At 43.7% G+C, this 20,232-nt stretch overlaps 2 protein-coding genes across 2 annotated transcripts; both read left to right on the top strand.

Moving 5' to 3' along the window:
• Positions 1 to 7,395: 7,395 nt before the first annotated feature.
• Positions 7,396 to 7,944, top strand: LOC311047736 (protein Abitram-like; the record flags this gene model as incomplete). The annotated part of the gene is made up of 1 exon (XM_084060565.1): positions 7,396 to 7,944. The coding sequence occupies one exon, from the start codon at positions 7,396 to 7,398 to the stop codon at positions 7,942 to 7,944; it is 549 nt and encodes a 182-aa protein (XP_083916691.1).
• A 1,065-nt stretch (positions 7,945 to 9,009) lies between these two features.
• LOC311044869 (nudC domain-containing protein 3-like) lies at positions 9,010 to 9,996 on the top strand (the record flags this gene model as incomplete). Its single annotated transcript, XM_084056681.1, has 1 exon — positions 9,010 to 9,996. One exon carries the CDS (start codon positions 9,010 to 9,012, stop codon positions 9,994 to 9,996), a length of 987 nt encoding a protein of 328 aa, XP_083912807.1.
• Positions 9,997 to 20,232: the final 10,236 nt, after the last annotated feature.

Raw genomic sequence — 20,232 nt, 5'->3', positions numbered from 1 at the left:
ATCTGAAGTTTTTCAGAAAACTTAGGTCAGGATTTAGAAGCCGTTTTTAGAATCGGCCTCAGGTCTAAATGGGTTAATAGAGCTGGAGAGACATGGAGACCCCTGTTACTGAACAAACACTCTATAGCAACACGTATCAGAATATAGAGCTATTCAACAGGCATTCTAAACAAAGCAAAATCACTTACCCACCTGTAATGCTAAATGGCCTATTGGTAATCATTTGAGCTCGGGAGACTCTGCACGGCTCTATTCCAAAACGAACGCATGTGCGCACTGTGCACACATACAGTACTGTACCCCCCCCCCCCCCCCCCCCACACCACACACACACACACACACACACACACACACCTCCTTTTTCTAACTCAACCGGTGCTGTTGTCAGGAAATGGAACACAGCAGCTGATATGTGAGCCAGTGCAGCAAACAGATGGTCATCACATGGCAGCTCACTATACAGGAGACTTCAACAACAATGAGTAATCTCATTTTGGGTCGAAAATGATGAAAAACATTCAGAAACCTTCAAATAAATGCCCGTCAGCAACTGCTGTATAGATGGTGATTGAAAATATTTAACTTCGTATGAAAATAGATGACCGGAGCTACTAGATGTGGTATTACTCATTTAGATTTGTCATTTGAAACTACAGCTTATAGAAGTATGTTTATCCGAAAATGAAAGGTCTGAGAAATCTGGCTTCAGAGTTTTGACTGGGAGTTTCACTATTCCTCATCTAAAAATACGTCTTTGAGAAAATAATTTATATTTTGACTGTTTCATTTGAATAAATCATTCCATACATAAACAACAATCCTTCCATTCTCTTTAATCAGTCTGAAACTTTAAACATGAACAGCTATCAAAATTATTCACGACCAATCAACCATTTTTTTGTATGGATTTGTACTGTCAATGCCGCTGCAGGCAGTTATGGGTTGTTAAGAAGACAATAGTTAATGGCACTCCCCTCAACCCAGACTGTCCCAGCAAGACGGAGAAATGTGTTTGTCCCAGAGTAGTCTGCGAGCCAGTCTGTTGCCTCCCACAATTTTCGAAAGCTTCCGTCATACAGTCTGGACCACAGAAGCGCTGAAAACAACCCAGGGATGTCCCCACCTCCCCCTCCCCGTCTTTGCAGTCGCGTACATTTGTCCTGCTGGAAATCTAATTATTCAAAGCATATATAGCTTGCTGCTTAGCAGAAATTAACATGAAAATATATTTTTGAGACAATATATTTTTAAATATATTTTTGTGAACGGAAATGCCAAACATATAGCATTTGGAGATTGTGGAATAGTTGTCTGGATACGCAAGAAAGACTAGTCCCAGAGTGACCAAGTGACTAGAAAATGAGGTATCTACATTTCCAATTTGTTTCGTTAGTTCTACATTTGTGTCTGCTAATGCTAAGTTTCAAATGGTTTATTAATGCAAAGGGTGGGGGTATCAAAACAGAAAATAGCATTATATTTTAGCACCTCTCATCACATCTTTGGTGTAGCCTATGGCTGTAAATTAGTACCGATCATAAAAGTAATGCTTGCTTGGCAATATTCTTCATAAGAATCTGTATTCGTAAAGGAAAAAACTTTTTGTAGTTACAGCAGAGACTGAGACACGTGAGAACAGGGGCAATGAGTGCGTTCTTACATGCTGCCTTCGTGCAGATGTGTGCGTGTGTTCACGGGTGCACAATCGGCCCACATTAAGTCCGATTTTGCCCAATTAGGCCTGCGTGACCTAAAATGAATTTGATACCCCTGTTCTGAACATACAGTTAAAAGGATGTATCCCCAAATCTCTACTTTAATGCTTGAGAAAAAATAAGATAATGGGTTATGATCATCCTCAGTGGGTTATGTGGGTTGTGATAGATCTCCCTGCTCTAAAATGGATGTCTACTAATTATGCTGAGCAGGGAGTAATAAGTAGCACAAGAACGCCAAGATGAAATATAATATTCACACCAAAAATACGAATGTTTTCCAGTCTATCCAAACTGTCACTGAAGTGAACTGTTGTAACTGGGCTAAACATAGTGTTTATTATTATTATTATTATTGTTGATCATTATTGACCGTACCCATGGGGCCAGCTGCACCACCTCAAACTTACTAAAATCACAGTTATTGCAACACACAAATTACTTATAGGTATAACTTATCTCTGAGTATTACAACTAAATTATACATTAAAATTAGGCGTGCCGGCGGGCCACAACCATATAAGGGGGTATATATGGAGTGTGTTGTCTAACCGCAATGTGGGGTCATGGCATCAGGCGCAAACAAACCAGTCAGCTTCATATGGGCACAAAAGGGGACATGCCCATATATGGGTATATACTGATGACATCAGGGATCTCCATATATGGGCATAAGAGGGACAAGGACTGACATATACAGAGATCTCTATATGGGCATATCACCATGCCCATATATGGGCATATACTGATGACATCAGAGATCTCCATATATTCAATTCAATTAAATTCAATTCAATTCAATTTTATTATAGTGCCAGATCACAAAAAGTTGTCTCAAGACACTTTAGATCAGGGACCTGATGTTTCCCACCTCGAGCAGAACTCGAGGAGCAGAACCACACTTTAGGGTGGCTGTCCAACTGGCCTTTAGTTACCAGTTACTTTGTAAATTTTGATTATTATTACAAAACATACATTAACCACTTTAGTCCTATACTTTGTCTATTTGACAACGCATCGCACCGCAACACGTTGTGAGCTTGTAGATCGACTATTTTCAAAAGATTTGCATACATTTTGAAAACGTGTGAAATTGGACATTCTGCATAATGAGTACTTTTACTTGTGGTACTTTAAGTATATTTTGATGCCAACACTTTTGCATTTTTACTCTGTCTTTCTGTCTGTCTGAGGCAGGTGGACAGCCACCACTGGCTGGACATACTGTAATATCGGTGGGTGTGTTGCAGGTGGATTCAATCATGACCAATCCAATTATCTCTGTTCATTATCTTTAAGAGCAGTGCATTGCTCTGAGTGAGAACGGCATACTGGAAATTAAGTTGATGGAAGCGAAGCCTCCAAAGCCATAAAACTGATGTCCTTGTGCGGTGGGGAGATGCAGTGCTGTCAAAAACTAATCTACCAGGACCACAAACAGACCGCCAACAGCAGATGATGTAAAATGATCTTAGTAGTAGGAGTAAAGAACAAATTAGTTCATAAGCCCAAATTCATAATCAGTAAATAAACTGATTTCAAATAGTATTTCATGTCCGCCATACGATATTCCTTGTCGTGGGAGAACGAGTGCATGAGTGCGCCCTCTTCACTCGTCCGCCTATATGGAAAGAAATATAGGGTCCGGAACAAGCTCCAAGGAATGGAATAGGTTCTATGCACAGCAGCCATATTGGGAATGAATTGGGCCCCTTCTTTTCTTCCTTCACAGGTGTTACCAATAATACTAATTAAGGCTCAGTTCCATTTAGTGTGGCATAGTGGTTGTCTTATTTTCAAGGACCCCCATAACTCTGAGAGTGTACAAATGGAACCAAATGGACCCGTAAGGGTCCATTTGGTTCCATTTGTACACTCTCAGAATTACACACCCACCATAAAGGGGCCATTTGGGAACCAAAATGGAGGGTTTCTAGTGAGCCGACATGCACGTTATCAGCACCCTGACCAGAATGGAACTGAGCCTTCATTAGCATCATTGGTAACACCTGTGAAGGAAGTAAGAAGAGGCCCAATTTCTTTCCAATATGGCTGCTGTGCATAGAGCCTATTGAAGCTCTCTTCCGGGTTCTCTTTCAGGGTGCTGCTCCTATTAACGGCCCGGCAGATGTCCCTATTTCCCCGTCGCAATACATTAATCTCAATACAACTGAATGAGGTTTTGGGCAGACTTAATACTTGATTTTATTACCTTAGTAAACCTTTTCATAAACACTTTATGTTTTACTGGTTCTACTGAGTGAAGACCCGCCTTCACACGCACACGCACACGCACACACACACACACACACACACACACACACACACACACACACACGCGCGCACACGCACACGCACACGCACACACACACTAATAATTTCTTCTGTCCACTCTATGTTTTCCACAGAGCTATGACCGATCAGTGTGTAATCAGTGTGAGTGGAAACAGCCAGCCAATAACATTCCAGCCCAGAGATCCATGCAGTGAGGTTGAAATGAACCCTATAGCATCCCTATTCTGGGGGGAAACATTCAGGAAAGAAATAGCAGATCTACTGAGCTTGTAGATCGGCTATTTTCAGCTGAGTTTCGGTGTAGAGGGGGGAGAATGAGGGGGGCTAGTATAAGTAGCTAAAGTGGTTAACAAATAGCGCAGTAACAGTGGTACAATTTGGGCACAGCAAAATCATCAGAGCTGTCAGACCCATGTGAAATGTTTAATTCGCTCCTGAACTTCAGCTGTACCAACTTTATTCACATTAGACAGGAGAAATTGTATTTGAACAGGGCTTATTGCTTAAATAATGATGAATGAACACTACTGTATACTGAACAGTTTAAAATTTCACATGGATCAATATTATTTATGATAATACTCATCCCTTGAGTCCAATACAAAATGTACTCTGTGGCTTAGGCCTATGTAGGAAGAACTTGAACAATATTCAAGATTATTAGGAAGGCCACCCGTTTTTAAAGCACATCATGTTTTGATTGTGATTTCCGTTTCCTTCCATTAAAATGTATTGTTCTATTTCTTTCCATTTTGTTTAATCCTATGTTTTAATATGTGCAAATAAACTAAACTTTAGTTTAAACTAAACTGAACTAATTCCACGTAGCCGTAGAATACTGCCCAGGAAAGTAAGAGGTAGCCCTGGGATTTCCTGTCAGTAGGCCTATAGGGAAGGAGTTGTTTTAATGTGCAACAGCATGCGAGATTCAAGATTTTATGTATCGGTTCCTCAATGCTGTAGCAGCAAGACATAATAGAAAAACAAGAAAAAATTGCAATAAATTCTGCAAATGGCATCAGCTTCCATTTCAAGGCCCCTTTTCATTGCTGCTGTCTGTCTATCTGATCCCTCGGGAACAACCTGTCAGCCAGCCCTTCTAAAAAGCTCTGTTATGGCATATTTCTACAGAGCTCTGTTTAGCATGGCTTACAGTATTCCTACAGAGCTCTGTTCAGAATAGCATATTTCTCCAAAGTGTGAGGAGGTAAGTCTATAAGATCTCCTGAGCCATTAAGATGATGTCAGTCTGTAAGAACGTTGCCACATATAGCTCGCCGTTCTATTTTTGTGAGTCATTTCCCAGGTGACCTCAAGAGTCTTTAACCCATTCAATCCGGGAAAGCGTCTGTGTCATTTTAGATTTTAGCGTTGGCTAATCAAAAATAGCAGATATACAACTTCATGTATATCTATACATATACAGTATCTATACTACACATATATACTACTATACTATACTACAGGCGCAAACAAACCAGTCAGTTTCAGATGGGCACAAAAGAGGCATGCCCATACAGTATGGGCATATACTGATGACATCATGGATCTCCATATATGGACATAAAGGGACAAGGACTGACAGATACAGAGAACTCCATATATGGGCATATCACCATGCCCATATTTGGGCATATACTGATGACATCAGGGATCTCCATATATGGACATAAAAGGACAAGGACTGAAATATACAGAGATCTCCATATTTGGGCATAAAAATGGACAAGGACTGACTGATACAGAGATCTCCTCATACGTACATCAAGGGACAAGGACTGACAGATACAGAGATCTCCATATATGGGCATAAAGGGGACGAGGACTGACAGATACCGATATCTCCATATATGGGCATAAAGGGGACGAGGACTGACAGATACCGATACCTCCCTATATGGGCATAAAAGGGACGAGGACTGACAGATACAGATATCTCCATATATGGGCATAAAGGGGACGAGGACTGACAGATACACATATCTCCATATATGGGCAAAAAAGGGACAAGGACTGCAGAGTTGATGTTGAATAATTTTGATTTTTTTTAACACAAATCTTCTCTTCTGGGGGTCCCTGGCACAAAACATTTTCAGATGGGGGTCCGTGGCCAAATATCCTTGGCACTAAAATGTTTGAGAACTACTGATTCAGAAGGCATTTGTAGAATCGGCCTCAGGCGTTAATGAGTTTAAGTGCAGCTGTTGAAGTTCAATACAAATAAGCATGCATGCAGATGGTTATAGTCAGTCTGCAGCCAGTCAGTTGTAGATCTGGACGTGGTGCAGCGCTGTTGCTTTCTGGTATCCATGGGCTGTTGGTTTGACAAGGGACTGGCTGCCAGATTGAACTTCACAAGAGCAGAGTACACTAGTGCAGTGGGCATATAGCCACATATGGGCACATAGCCTACTGATGACATTGAGGAACTCCAAATGTGGGCATAAAAGGGACAAGAACAGGCAGATACAGATACAGATATATACAAATATCTCCATATATGGGCATAAAAGGGACACAGACAGAGAGGTACAACAGGTAGGCTGACAATGGGTACAACAGACGCAACGGGTATTGAATAACCGGGTGAGGCATGCGTTCCCGACTTGCATCATTCCCGAGTAGTCCGTTGCCCAACGGGTCAGCTTTCTAATCCTTTTATAAATTCAAGAAATCTGTACGTCCGTGCGTGAGAATGTGCGTCTGTGCATCTCAAGAACCGACTGACCATTGATTGACTCAGCTAGAGAGTACAGTGAAGTCGGTCAGATAGGTGGTTGTCCAGTATTATGGGCCTGTATATCCCTTATGTCATCATATACTGATGACATAAGGAATCTCCTTATATGGGCATATACTGATGACATAAGGGATCTCCATATATGGGTATAAAAGGGACAAGGACAGACAGATACAGAGATCTCCATATATTGGCATAAAAGGGACAGATAGACAGACAGACTGGAAGGCTGCCGGGCAGGCCAACAGACAGACAGACAGACAGACAGACAGACAGACAGACAGACAGACAGACATACAGACAGAGAGACAGCTCGATATATGGGCATTAAAAGGGACACAGACAGACAAGTACAACAGATAACGGGTACAGAGGGTACATCAATGGGTACAACACGTCAAATATTGCATAACCAGATGGGGAATGCATTCCCTAAGTGCATGGTCCCCTTAAAGGCCGTCTATAAATTACACAAATCTCTGCATGCGTGCATGTGAGTATACGAAGTGTGTCCTTCGCTTCCCTGATTGGCCAACCTGTCTCGTCGGCTTCACCGATTGGCTGAGCTTTGCATCACTTAGCCAATATAGGTGACTTTCTTGTACGTTATTTTTGTTATTACCATATAGAGATATATATTAATCAATGGACGATAGAGAGCAGAAAGGCCCTGAGGAGAAGGCACCTTCAGTTATCGAGCGGTATTACACACGCTGGTACAGAGCAGACATGAAGGGCAATCCCTGTGAGGACCACTGCATCCTGCAGCATGCAAACAGAATATGTGTGGTGTCACTAGCAGAGACCCATCCCCTCCTTCAGAACGGACGCACCATCAGAACAATCAACTATCAGATCAGTGACGGCTGCAGTCGCCTGAACAACAGAGTGTCCGGGAAGTCAAAGCGGGGGGGACAGTTTGTGACAGATTTCGCTCCTCTGTGTAGGATAACGTGCGCGGATAACACAGAGTACACTGTGTTCAGCTGCATCCGGGGCCGTCTGCTCGAGGTCAACGAGAGTATTCTCGCGAGACCCGCTTTGCTGCTGGAAAAGCCGTCCACCGAGGGATACATAGCCGTCATACTGCCAAAGCTGGAGGAGAGCAAGAGCATCACGGAGAGCCTGCTGAGCAGAGAGGAGTTTGAGAAGGTCGTCTCCAAAAGGGGCAGCATCCAAACAGAACCCTGCTGACATCTCCCTCTCTGTTGGAGAAGGCAATGCACTGTGCCTCTACAGCCTGATATCTGTCTGTCTGTGGGTCCACGGAGGACAAACTGAATCTTTGTATGTTTTGGGGGGTATGTGAGCCCCGTAACGTGTACTGTACAATGGAACAAATGGTACAGTACATGAAGCAGTAGATCTGTGCTCATGGGTGAAGGAAGTCGCAGTAAACAAAAGTGGCGGCGCGAAGAAAAATGCGATGCTCGCAGAGATGAAAACGGGTACAAAGAGTACATCAGATGACCGGAGTATTGCACAGCGGGTATGGTGTGTATTCCGGACTTGCATCGTTCCCAACTTGCATGGCACCCGAGGTGACCGGTTTGCCCAAATATGAAGACTGATGACATGGGTTTCACCCAAAAATGATGTTTCGCCCCCAAAGGAAGAGATGACTTCCAGATTAACGTCAGTGACTTAAGTCTTGCCATATATGGAGTTTGGCTAGGGTCTACTCTATATGGTTGGTAAGGCAAAAGAGCTGGTTGCTATGATACAACTATCAGTTGATAGGGCCTAATAGGCGTTAGCTATGGCAAAACATGTGGTAGCTAGGGTAAAACACAGTTGCTACTGTGTAATAGGTGGTGTAATAGGCATGTAATAGGCATGTAATAGGTGGTTACTATGGTAAGATCATGGTTAATAGGGTCTAATAGGTAGTTTCTATGGTCTAACAGTCTGTTGCTATGGTAAAACATGGTTGCTAGGGAAACATTTCAAAACCACTACACAATTGATTACTGTCATCCAGGTTTGTTTATCGGTCGTCAGGTCTGACATCACGTTTGTTTATATTAGGTCGCCAGGTCTGACATCACAGAATCCATGGGCACAGCTGACCTGGAACTCCATATTTGGGCATGGATGACTCATCGTGACATCATGATGACAAACACCGCCAATCGGTATAAAAGCTCCCTCAGTGACCCACACTCTCCACAGATCAACCAGTCTACCAGTCCCCTTTCTCTGAGTACTTTTTACAATTAGATTATCTTTGCGATGGCTTCGCCACTGGAAATGACCGAAATGTACGACAACGCCTTGTTTGGCATCTTACAGAATGTGGGAAACGTAGAAGACTTTCTACAGATCTACTTCGGGTTCCTGTATCGCCAGACAGACTTCTACCGTCTGTCAACCAGGCCCCAGGACCGAATGGGGTTCCGCGCTGGTGTGGCAGAGAAGATGGTCCTGAAGACATTCAAGTTATTTGAACGGATGGCGGAGCAGGACAGAGGTAGGAAAACCACCCGAGCTGTTCCTCCGGCAGCAGTAAAACAACTTGAGGTATGTGCACAGCAGCAAGAGGCATTGGAACAGAATGCCATGGATGTCCAGACAGAGACCGCCGGTGCCTGCGGCCCCCTGCTTCCCGTCACCGGCGGCCCCGACCAGCCGTCCCAGGGAGAACAGACAACCGCAACCAAGGCTAACCCAACAGAGGCGAGTCAGGAGCAGTTTCAGTCCAACCCAGACAGTTACAACGGTGCCGTGAGGGACAAGTACAGCTGGTCTCAAGACTATGCAGATGTGACCGTTCAAGTAAATGTCCCTAAAACCGTCATCAAAGGCTCACAGGTGGTGGTCAGCCTGAAGAGCAACAGTGTGCGTGTCTGTTTGAGGGATGGAGCACAAGAAAAAGTAATGATGGAGGGAGAGTTAACGCACAAGATTAACACAGAAGACTCAACGTGGAGCCTTGAACCTGGACGCTGCGTTGTTCTGTCTCTCAATAAGTGTGGAGAGATCTGGTGGAACGCAGTGCTGAAAGGAGAACCGGAAATTGATATCAACAAGATTAAATGCGAGCGCCCCCTGGACACAATTGTCGATCAAGAGGAGCGCGCTACGCTGGCTAAGCTTCAATTTGACAACCATCAGAAGATGCAGGGCAAGCCACAGAGCCACGAGATGAACGTGCATGAGATGCTGAAGAAGGGCTGGGATGCTGAAGGTTCACCCTACAAAGGGAAGCAGTTTGACCCCTCCATGTTTAACATCCAAAGACAATGATACAAAGAAATGCTTTAGCTCAGAGGCTGTCAAAGGCTGTGGCCCCCACAGGGGAAGGAAAGGAGAAAAAGAAACAAACAACAACAAAGAACATTAAAAAACTTTTAAAATATTAAAAAAAAACACATTAATCATCTCGATAAGGCGAGCACATACATTTATTTATGCACTATTTGTTTTATTATTTTATGAATTTCTGCTGTCTTTAACTAGGTGAATCATCATTTTGTTTTATTCTAACGCTGCTTGCAGATGGAAAACAAATGACAAATAAAGCAATCTTGAATTTATCATTCCACCCACCTTTTTGGCAGTATCATTTGTATTTTAGATAAGATATTTAACTTTTAATCGCCAATGGGAAAATGCCATATAGCTACAGTGGAGCAAGATGAAATCATAAAGATGTTGACACATCCTCGTAAAGTCTACACACCAGGATGACCCTATGGATATGGCGGATGCCCATTAGTCCAACATCCCAATAGTCCGAAAATGTTTTGGTTAGTATGAGGTTACATCTTCAAATGTTCACCCAATTACGCTGATTGCTAAAATGCAATTATCTAAGCTGTGCAAATTATTAATTTTGTGTTAAGATCATTTGAACAGACCCATGTCCTGCACTCTGTAACAGCCCCACTAATTAACTGCACCTGCCATTTTAATCTATATATACAATTTGAATCCTGCGCCATGTCGGTTGTCAGTATGTTTGTCAGTATGTTTGTCAGTATGTACGTTGTATGTATGTACGTTGCATCACTCCGAATATGGACACGCCAGTGTGACGGAATCTCACGACAGCATGACATCACGCATGACATCACATCCTAACTATAAATTCTAGGATGCCGTCAGATCGCACCAGTTCGACGGCTTCCATAGTGGGTTTTGGTCATTGGAGAGGTGATGCACGTCACCTCTTTCTGAAGTGGGTACTTTCAAAGCCTGCCGTGGATTTAGGAGAGCACAAAACTCTCTCTCACACTGTGAGGTGCCTGTAAGGTGGCACTGCAAAGTGAACGACGCGTCACGCTAGACGTTCGGGCCGCGTAGCGGCCCGAACTTCTAGTGTACTACATATGCCCAGATATGGGCGCATATGGAGGCTGTACGACTGATTAACCTCAAACTTGGCGTGCAACACGGAACTCCATACAGTATGGGTATATAAGGCACACAGTGCACCTCAACCACATGCGCAAATCGGCATTGTTAGGCAACCGTTTCTGTTATGTCTGACATCAGTATGAGTGCATGTTACATTGGTTAATGGGAAGACCATTAGCCGGCTAGTGGACCACGTCATCACACTCATATAACTATGACTCAGCCAGCCATAACCATAAGGAGTTCCTAATGCAGCTACGCCCAAATATGGAGTGTGTTGTCTAACCTCAATGTGTCGTCTAACAAATCAGTCAGCTCCATATATGGGCACAAATGGGGCCATGCCCATATATTGGCATATACTGATGACATCAGGGATCTCCATATATGGCCATAAAAGGGACAAGTTCTGACAGGTACAGTTTGGCTAGGATCTGCTCTATATGGTTGGTAGGGCAAAAGAGCTGGTTGCTATGGCAAAACAGGTGGTTGCTATAGTAAAACCATGTTGCTAGGGTGAAACACAGTTGCTAGTGTGTAATAGGTGGTTACTATGGTAAGATCATGGTGCATAGGGTCTAATAGGTGGTGTCTACAGTCTAACAGTCTGTTGCTAGGGTAAAACATGGTTGCTAAGGTAACATTTCAAAACCACTAGACAATTGAGTACTGTCATCCAGGTTTGTTTATAGGTCGTCAGGTCTGACATCACGTTTGTTTATATTAGGTCGCCACTCGCCAGGTCTGACATCACAGAATCCATGGGCACGGTTGACCTGGAACTCCATATTTGGGCATGGATGACTCATCGTGATATCATAATGACAAACACTGTCAATCGGTATAAAAGCTCCCTCAGTCACCCACACTCTCCACAGATCAACCAGTCTACCAGTTTACCCTTTCTCTGAGTACTTTCTACAATCTTGCACCTATAATTGACGGCCAAACTCATGGGGCTACACATGTGTGTGTGCGCGGTCTCCACGCACACACATGGCCCAACTAACTCCACATTTTACCCCAAAATTCCTCAATATTCTGCCTCTGAACCGGCTGCTTCCCATACCGTTACTCTACTTCCATGATGTACAATAAATATGAAACGCATTATGCCCCAATACTATGCAAATCTCTTCCCCAGCGCGAAATTCACTTCCGGGTGCTTATTTTGGTCTGACATCAGAGAACCCACATATTTGGGCATAACTGATATAGGCAGCTCCATATATGGAGATGTCTGACACTATCTGACATCACCATAATGACAGGGGCACAGCCATCACGGTCCCATATTTGGGCATAACTGATATAGGCAGCTCCATATATGGAGATGTCTGACACTATCTGACATCACCATAATGACAGGGGCACAGCCATCACTATAAAGGACCTGGATGCCCTGGCCAATGCCAGTGTCCTCAGCGACGCTACCAATGCCACACACGTCCACGTGTTGTTGCCTTGCAACTCTACTGCACGTAGCCCCTACCCCCTCTACTGCACGTAGCCCCTACCCCCGCAGAGCACACAGAACGACACAGAGACAACAGGAAACTTTACTACGCAGTACACAGAACGTCCTTCTCAAATACAAATGCCACATCAACGTTGAATTTGTAGGCTCCTTCCAGACCATCAAGTACCTGTACAAATACGTACATAAGGGAGCTGATGTTGGCACCCTCGACATTGAAGACAGGGATGAGATCTCCAAATTGATGCTCATGATGCACACTGGAGGACTATGGAGTACAAGATCCAGGACAGACTCCCTGCTGTCACCAATCTCGCCATCCACACAGACGGCCAGCAGAGCATAGTCTTCAGAGAAGGCCATGCACAGGAGGCCATAGCAGCAGCCAAACCCACTACATTGCTTGCCTTCTTCGAACTAAACAGCCAGGACCCTGAAGCAAGGCAATATCTATACATGCAGATTCCCGAACACTACACATGGAAGGCCCACATGTGGAATAAAAGAGTCCACGCACCCAAGGACAGGGAAATTCCACGTACAATAGGAAGAATGTCCAATGTATCCGTGCTCCAAGGAGAAAGATTCTACTTGAAACTGCTCCTAGCACATATCAGAGGACCACAGACCTATGAGGACCTTAAGGTACATGATGGCAACCACTATGACACTTTCAAAGACACAGCTCTAGCCATGGGCTTGCTTCAGGACGATCTAGAATGGATTACCGCCATGCATGAGGTGTCACGCTACGCATCTCCAAGGAAAGTCCGCGAAACCTTTGCCATCATCCTCCACTACTGTCACCCATCAGAGCCCAAACATCTGTATGACAGATTCTTTGCAGAGCTCAGTGAAGACTTTCTCCATGCGGAGGCCACTGCACAAAGGTGCCCCACAGACGCAGTAGACACAACATTCATACAAAATCAGCTACTGCTTGCAATTGATGATGAACTCTCACAAATGGGCAGCGGTCTATCCAACTACAATGACATGCCACAGCCAAGACCACTAACTGCGCAGGAAAGGCTGACACAAATCTTCAGATCTGAAAAATTCAACATAACACAGCAACAACAAATTGTACAGTCGCTTGCTCCTAAGCTCACTGCGGAACAAATGGCACTCTGCGAATCCGTCTATCAGGCAGTGCATGCCCCACAAGAAGAAACCATCACACGCCAGTTCATTCTCAACTCCCCTGCAGGATATGGCAAAACCTTTACCTTTAAGGTCATTGCTGCTACGATACGCGCAGAGCATGGCATTGTGCTGTGTGTGGGCAGCACAGGCTTGGCAGCACAGAACCTGGAGGGTGGTAGGACCGCTCATTCACGATTTAAGATCCCAATCCCCATTTTCCAAGACTCTGTCTGTGCCATCAACGCAGAGTCCAATCTGGCCAAGCTCATTAAAGACAGCAACTTAATCATCTGGGACGAGATTTTCAGTGTTGACCGCTTTAACGTCGAGTGTGTGGAAAGAACACTGAGGGATCTCATGCACTCACAGCAGCCTTGGGGTGGCAAAACTGTCCTCCTGGGTGGAGACCCAAGGCAAACCCTCCCCGTTATCAAAAGAGCAGGCAGGCCCCAGATAGTTTCAGCATGCATCCAGATGTCAACACTCTATCCTCACATGAAACACCACAAGCTAAACCTCAACATGAGAACACACGCAGCAGAGAAGGACTTCTCCCACTATCTCCTTGCATTAGGGGAAGGAACACTCCCACACGAGGAGGACACAGAATGGCAGGTCCGCATTCAACCCCACCACTTGGTTCACGATCTCCAAACTCTCATTTCATTCACCTTTCCTGACTTGCAAACTGGATGTGTCAACAAAGACAACCTTCTCAATGGCACTGTATACACTCCTCTGAATAATGACATTAGAGAAATCAACAACATATGCCTGGCAGACTTCCCTACAGAACAGAGAGTCTACTTTTCAGCCGACACAATTCTGGAGGACGACCACAAGGACTCCATGCCTGTGGAATTCCTCAATTCACTGACACCCTCTGGAATGCCTGATCATAACCTCAAGTTGAAAGTAGGAGCCCCAGTCATGCTGCTGAGAAACCTGCAAGCAGGTCCCGACCGCACTCTCAAGAATGGCACCAGAATGGTGGTACTGCAGATGATGGACAAAATCATTGAGTGTGAGATTGCAGCTGGCACAAACAGGGGTGAAAAAATCTTCCTCCCAAGGATACCTCACTATGACAGAGATGAGGAGCTTCCCTTCACCTTCATCAGACGACAGTTCCCTATCCGCTTAGCTTTCTCTGTTACCATCAATAAGGGGCAGGGGCAAGAGAACGAACGAGTTGGCATCTACTTGCATCAACCTGTGTTCGCTCATGGCCAACTCTACACAGCCTTCTCCAGGGTAAAGAGAGCCAGCGCCGTCAAAGTTTTCATTGTGAACAATGATGAGGGAATTACTGACAATGTTGTTTATCCCGAACTCTTTTATTAATCCAAACATGCTCATTCAAACACTTTGCATGTGCTGCTACTCCCTGATTGCATAGTGACAAATGACCTTCATTCTTCAACATAATTGCCATTGCCTTTGTTTGTATTCTCCCCCCAATGCAACATACTGTACACCTGCTCCTGATTAATGCTTCACTGTTAATGTTATTCTGGATGTCATTTCATTTCACTGCTATTTTGCCTTTCTCACATTTACATGTTGCCACCAACACTGTCCGACATCACACCATGCCAATAAACCATGCTATCTAACAAACAATGCAATCTCATTTCAATCAACAACAACCCGCCTACATTCATACCCAATACTTCTCTTGCCTCAATCACATTACTCAACACTACTACTTCCTTGCACACTACATGTACACACCTACACAGTGCGACGTCGCGCGGACGCTAGATGTGAGGGCCGCGCAGCGGCCCGAACTTCTAGTTAGATTAATTTGCAATGGCATCGCCACTGGAAATGACCGAAATGTACGACAGCGCCTTATTTGGGATATTACAGAATGTGGGAAACGTAGAAGACTTTCTACAGATCTACTTCGGGTTCCTGTATCGCAAGACAGACTTCTACCGCCTGTTGTTAAGTCCCAACGACCGAGTGGGGTTCCGCGCTGGTGTGGCAGAGAAGATGGTCCTGAAGACATTCAAGTTATTTGAACGGATGGCGGAGCAGGACAGAGGTAGGAAAACCACCCGAGCTGTTCCTCCGGCAGCAGTAAAACAACTTGAGGTATGTGCACAGCAGCAAGAGGCATTGGAACAGAATGCCATGGATGTCCAGACAGAGACCGCCGGTGCCTGCGGCCCCCTGCTCCCCGTCAGCGGCGGCCCCGACCAGCCGTCCCAGGGAGAACAGACAACCACAACCAAGGCTAACCCAACAGAGGCGTGTCAGGAGCAGTTTCAGTCCAACCCAGACAGTTACAACGGCGCCGTGAGGGACAAGTACAGCTGGTCTCAAGACTATGCAGATGTGACCATTCAAGTAAATGTCCCTAAAACCGTCATCAAGGGCTCACGGGTGGTGGTCAGCCTGAAGAGCAACAGTGTGCGTGTCTGTTTGAGGGATGGAGCACAAGAGAAGGTAATGATGGAGGGAGAGTTAACACACAAGATTAACACAGAAGACTCAACGTGGAGCCTTGAACCTGGACGCTGCGTTGTTCTGTCTCTCAATAAGTGTGGAGAGATCTGGTGGAACGCAGTGCTGAAAGGAGAACCGGAAATTGATATCAACAAGATTAAATGCGAGCGCCCCCTGGACACAATTGTCGATCAAGAGGAGCGCGCTACGCTGGCTAAGCTTCAATTTGACAACCATCAGAAGATGCAGGGCAAGCCACAGAGCCACGAGATGAACGTGCATGAGATGCTGAAGAAGGGCTGGGATGCTGAAGGTTCACCCTACAAAGGGAAGCAGTTTGACCCCTCCATGTTTAACATCCAAAGACAATGATACAAAGACAATGCTTTAGCTCAGAGGCTGTCAAAGGCTGCGGCCCCCACAGGGGAAGGAAAGGAGAAAAAGAAAAAGAAACAAACAACAACAAAAAACATTAACATTAAAAAACATTTAAAACATTAAAAAAAAACATCATCTCGATAAGGCGAGCACACTAACATATATTTCTGCACTATTTGTTTTATTATTTTATGAATTTCTGCTGTCTTTAACTAGGAGAATCATAATTTTGTTTTATTCTAACGCTACTTGCAGATGGAAAACAAATGACAAATAAAGCAATCTTGAATTTATCATTCGACCCACCTTTTTGGCAGTATCATTTGTATTTTAGATATGATATTTAACTTTTAATCGCCAATGGGAAAATGCCATATAGCTACAGTGGAGCAAGATGAAATCATAAAAATGTTGACACATCTTCGTAAAGTCTACACACCAGGATGACCCTATGGATATGGCGGATGCCCATTAGTCCAACATCCCAATAGTCCGAAACCTTTTTGGTTAGTATGAGGTTACATCATCAAATGTTCACCCAATTACGCTGATTGCTAAGGGTTAGGGTCTTATAAGAGGTGGAGAGACAAGGAGACTCCTAATACTGAACAAACACTCTATAGTAATGAGTACTATCAGAATATAGAGCTATTAAACAATTATTTTAACCAACGCAAATCACTTACCCTACCTTTAAGCTGTGCAAATTATTAATTTTGTGTTAAGATCATTTGAACAGACCCATGTTCCTGCACACTGTAACTGCCCCACTAATTAACTGCACCTGCCATTTTAATGTACTACATATGCCCAAATATGGGCGCTATGGAGGCCGTATGGCCGATTGACCTCAAACTTGGCGTGCAACACGGAACTCCATACAGTATAGGGGCATATATATGAATGTATGAATTTTATTTGTATAGCGCTTTTCCAAACAAAGTTACAAAGTGCTTTACATACATGATTAAAAACCGCAAACATCAGCAAGAGAAAGATTAAAATAGGAAAACAAAGAAAAACATAAACAAAACAAAAAATGGCATTTTAAAGTAAGTCCATAAAACAATCCTTAGGAAAAACACTTTATATACAGATGTGTTTTCAAAAGCGATTTAAAAGAGGAAACTGACTCTGCCAATCTAAGGTCCAAGGGTAGGGCATTCCAGAGCACATTCCATATAAGGCACACAGTGCACCTCAACCACATGCGCAAACCGGCATTGTTAGGCAACCGTTTCTGTTATGTCTGACATCAGTATGTGTATGTGTGCATGTTACATTGGTTAATGAGAAGACCATTAGCCGGCCAGTGGACCACCTCATAACACTCATGTAACTATGACTCAGCCAGCCATAACCATAAGGAGTTCCCAATGCAGCTACGCCCAAATATGGAGTGTGTTGTCTAACCTCAATGTGTCGTCTAACAAATCAGTCAGCTCCATATATGGGCACAAATGGGGGCATGCCATACATCGGCATATAATGATGACATCAGGGATCTCCATATATGGGCATAAAAGGGACAAGTTCTGACAGATACAGAGATCTCCATATACGGCATATCGGTAGGATCGGCGGTGCGATGTACGTGTGAGGGCCAAACTTCTAGTAGGATAAAATTAGGTAATTCTATTAAAGGCTCAATACGTCAATACATAATCATGTCAGCAACGACTGACTTCACAGGCTGGCATGGATGGAGTTAAGTCCAAGATCTATGAAGAGCCATGTCGTTCACATGTGGATCATTTGACCATTTTGATAACAAAGGTCAGACAAATTAGTTTGTGTTCAGTTTAATTTACCATAAACCATTTGAGTTGTTTTTATGTACTTTAGTTTTCTTATAGCTGAGGTCTGCTATGCTCTACTATTGGACTACATTGTGATGATCAGTCTTCTCTTTATGTGTCCCTTATTTCTTGCAATCTTTGTCTCTCTCTTTTTCTGTCTCTAATCTCTAAGAACATTGGGAGCCTGATGTCACAAAGACATTTTTTCAGTGTAATGAGAAGCGAAGCCGTCCTCTTATTCACCCTCTGCCCCTTTCCCTCCTCATCTTTCCCTTCCTCTCTCCTAGCTGCCTTATGCAATTTCAGTTGTTTTGTGTAGTGTCATCACGGGGGTTAAATCTATCAGTGATATAATTTACAAACATGGCCTCAAACTAAAGAGACCACACCGCAGGCACTCTATTCCTTCTTTTCAGTGGATGAACTTTTGCATCTCATAGTAATTGCCTGACGCTCTGTGACGACGTATTTCTCTCCCTTCAGCTATTCTTCACTTTACTTTTTGTTTCGGCCAGACCGGGCCGTACGGCCGCAGGCCGCAGACTATGTTTTTGCCCCTGTCCGTCCTTCCGTGTGTCTGTACGTTTGTCTGTGAACTCTCATTTCAAAATAATCTTTTATCACTATATTTTCAAGCTGTCAAATGATGATCAACGTCAAATGGCCAAGCAGGTCAGAGTTCTGCATGTTGGAAAACGTTTGGGGCACGTAACCAATTACCTGTTGGTTACTGGATGGTGTGGTGTCTGTGTGTCTGTAAGGGCTTTACAGCAGGTCACCAAGCCATCATGTTGTTCCGTTCAATTTGATTTGTTACAACATGGACTCTGTTATGCTTATAAAACAAAAACAATCCAACTCACTGACAGGTCATCTGACATTCTCAAGGTTCAAGGTTTGAGGTTTTTGTCACACAATGTCCATACAATACCGTTGATAGCAGCATTATAGGTAACATTTTTTGACTTAAAGCTTCCTTAACAGTCTGCATTCTGTCTCCACTGTGTGATGATTTATTATCATGATGCAGTGGATTACAGAAGCTGCTATTCACCTAATTTCATAAAATGTGTACCTTTTTACATTTTGGCAATTTAACTGATGTTGTCAGCCAAAGCTACTGTGAATAAGGAGGTAGGAGGGTCAGTGTCTAGCTCGAGAACACTTCCACAAGATGCACTGAGTGTTCACAGTCGACCCATTTTGAAACAACTACTCTTGGCATTACGAACATAATTCACCATTATCTGATGCAGTACATGTGTTATATCAACTCCCAGCTATTCCTCACTCTCTCCCTTCATTTTTCTAATATACAAGCACACGCAAGCGTGCGTGCGCACACGCACACGCACACACACACACACACACACACACTATTAATGTCTATTAATGCCAACAAAATATTACAAAAAAGAAATGCATTCCACCAAATGTCACTTGATTTTCAGTCAGGAACACTCATGTCATAAATAGATTGAACCATTTATTGCAACAAATGGAATACATTTATAAATGTTGATTTAGCTCTGGCAGCTCTAGCTTCGTTATGGTTTCCAAGCTAGTCGATGGCTCCGCTCTTAAGATGGTCCCTAATTTTAGCTAAGCAGCATACTAAACTAAATCAGGGAACGCTACTTTATAGTATTAATACATTATAAATAGTCTAATCTAATCTGGTGGTAATATCTGCTAGTGGCGAAGGTGAGTCTGGTGCTCATGTTAAGTTTTTTAGATAACTTGTATTGTTGGGTTGTTGTTTTTTTACTGAAGACATTTAAGTGTTTTGTAGATTTGAGCACCTTTCTGTTAGTGGCTATAATGTAGTGTTGGAGGCACATCCCACTGGCAGTGCATAAAGACACCAGC

The sequence above is a fragment of the Gymnoscopelus microlampas genome (genome assembly GCF_963454915.1).
Source record: "Gymnoscopelus microlampas genome assembly, chromosome: 1".
In the NCBI taxonomy this organism is placed as follows: Eukaryota; Metazoa; Chordata; class Actinopteri; order Myctophiformes; family Myctophidae; genus Gymnoscopelus; species Gymnoscopelus microlampas.
The sequence above is the reverse complement of the archived record's forward strand: the minus strand, read 5'-3'. Positions and strand labels throughout refer to the sequence as shown.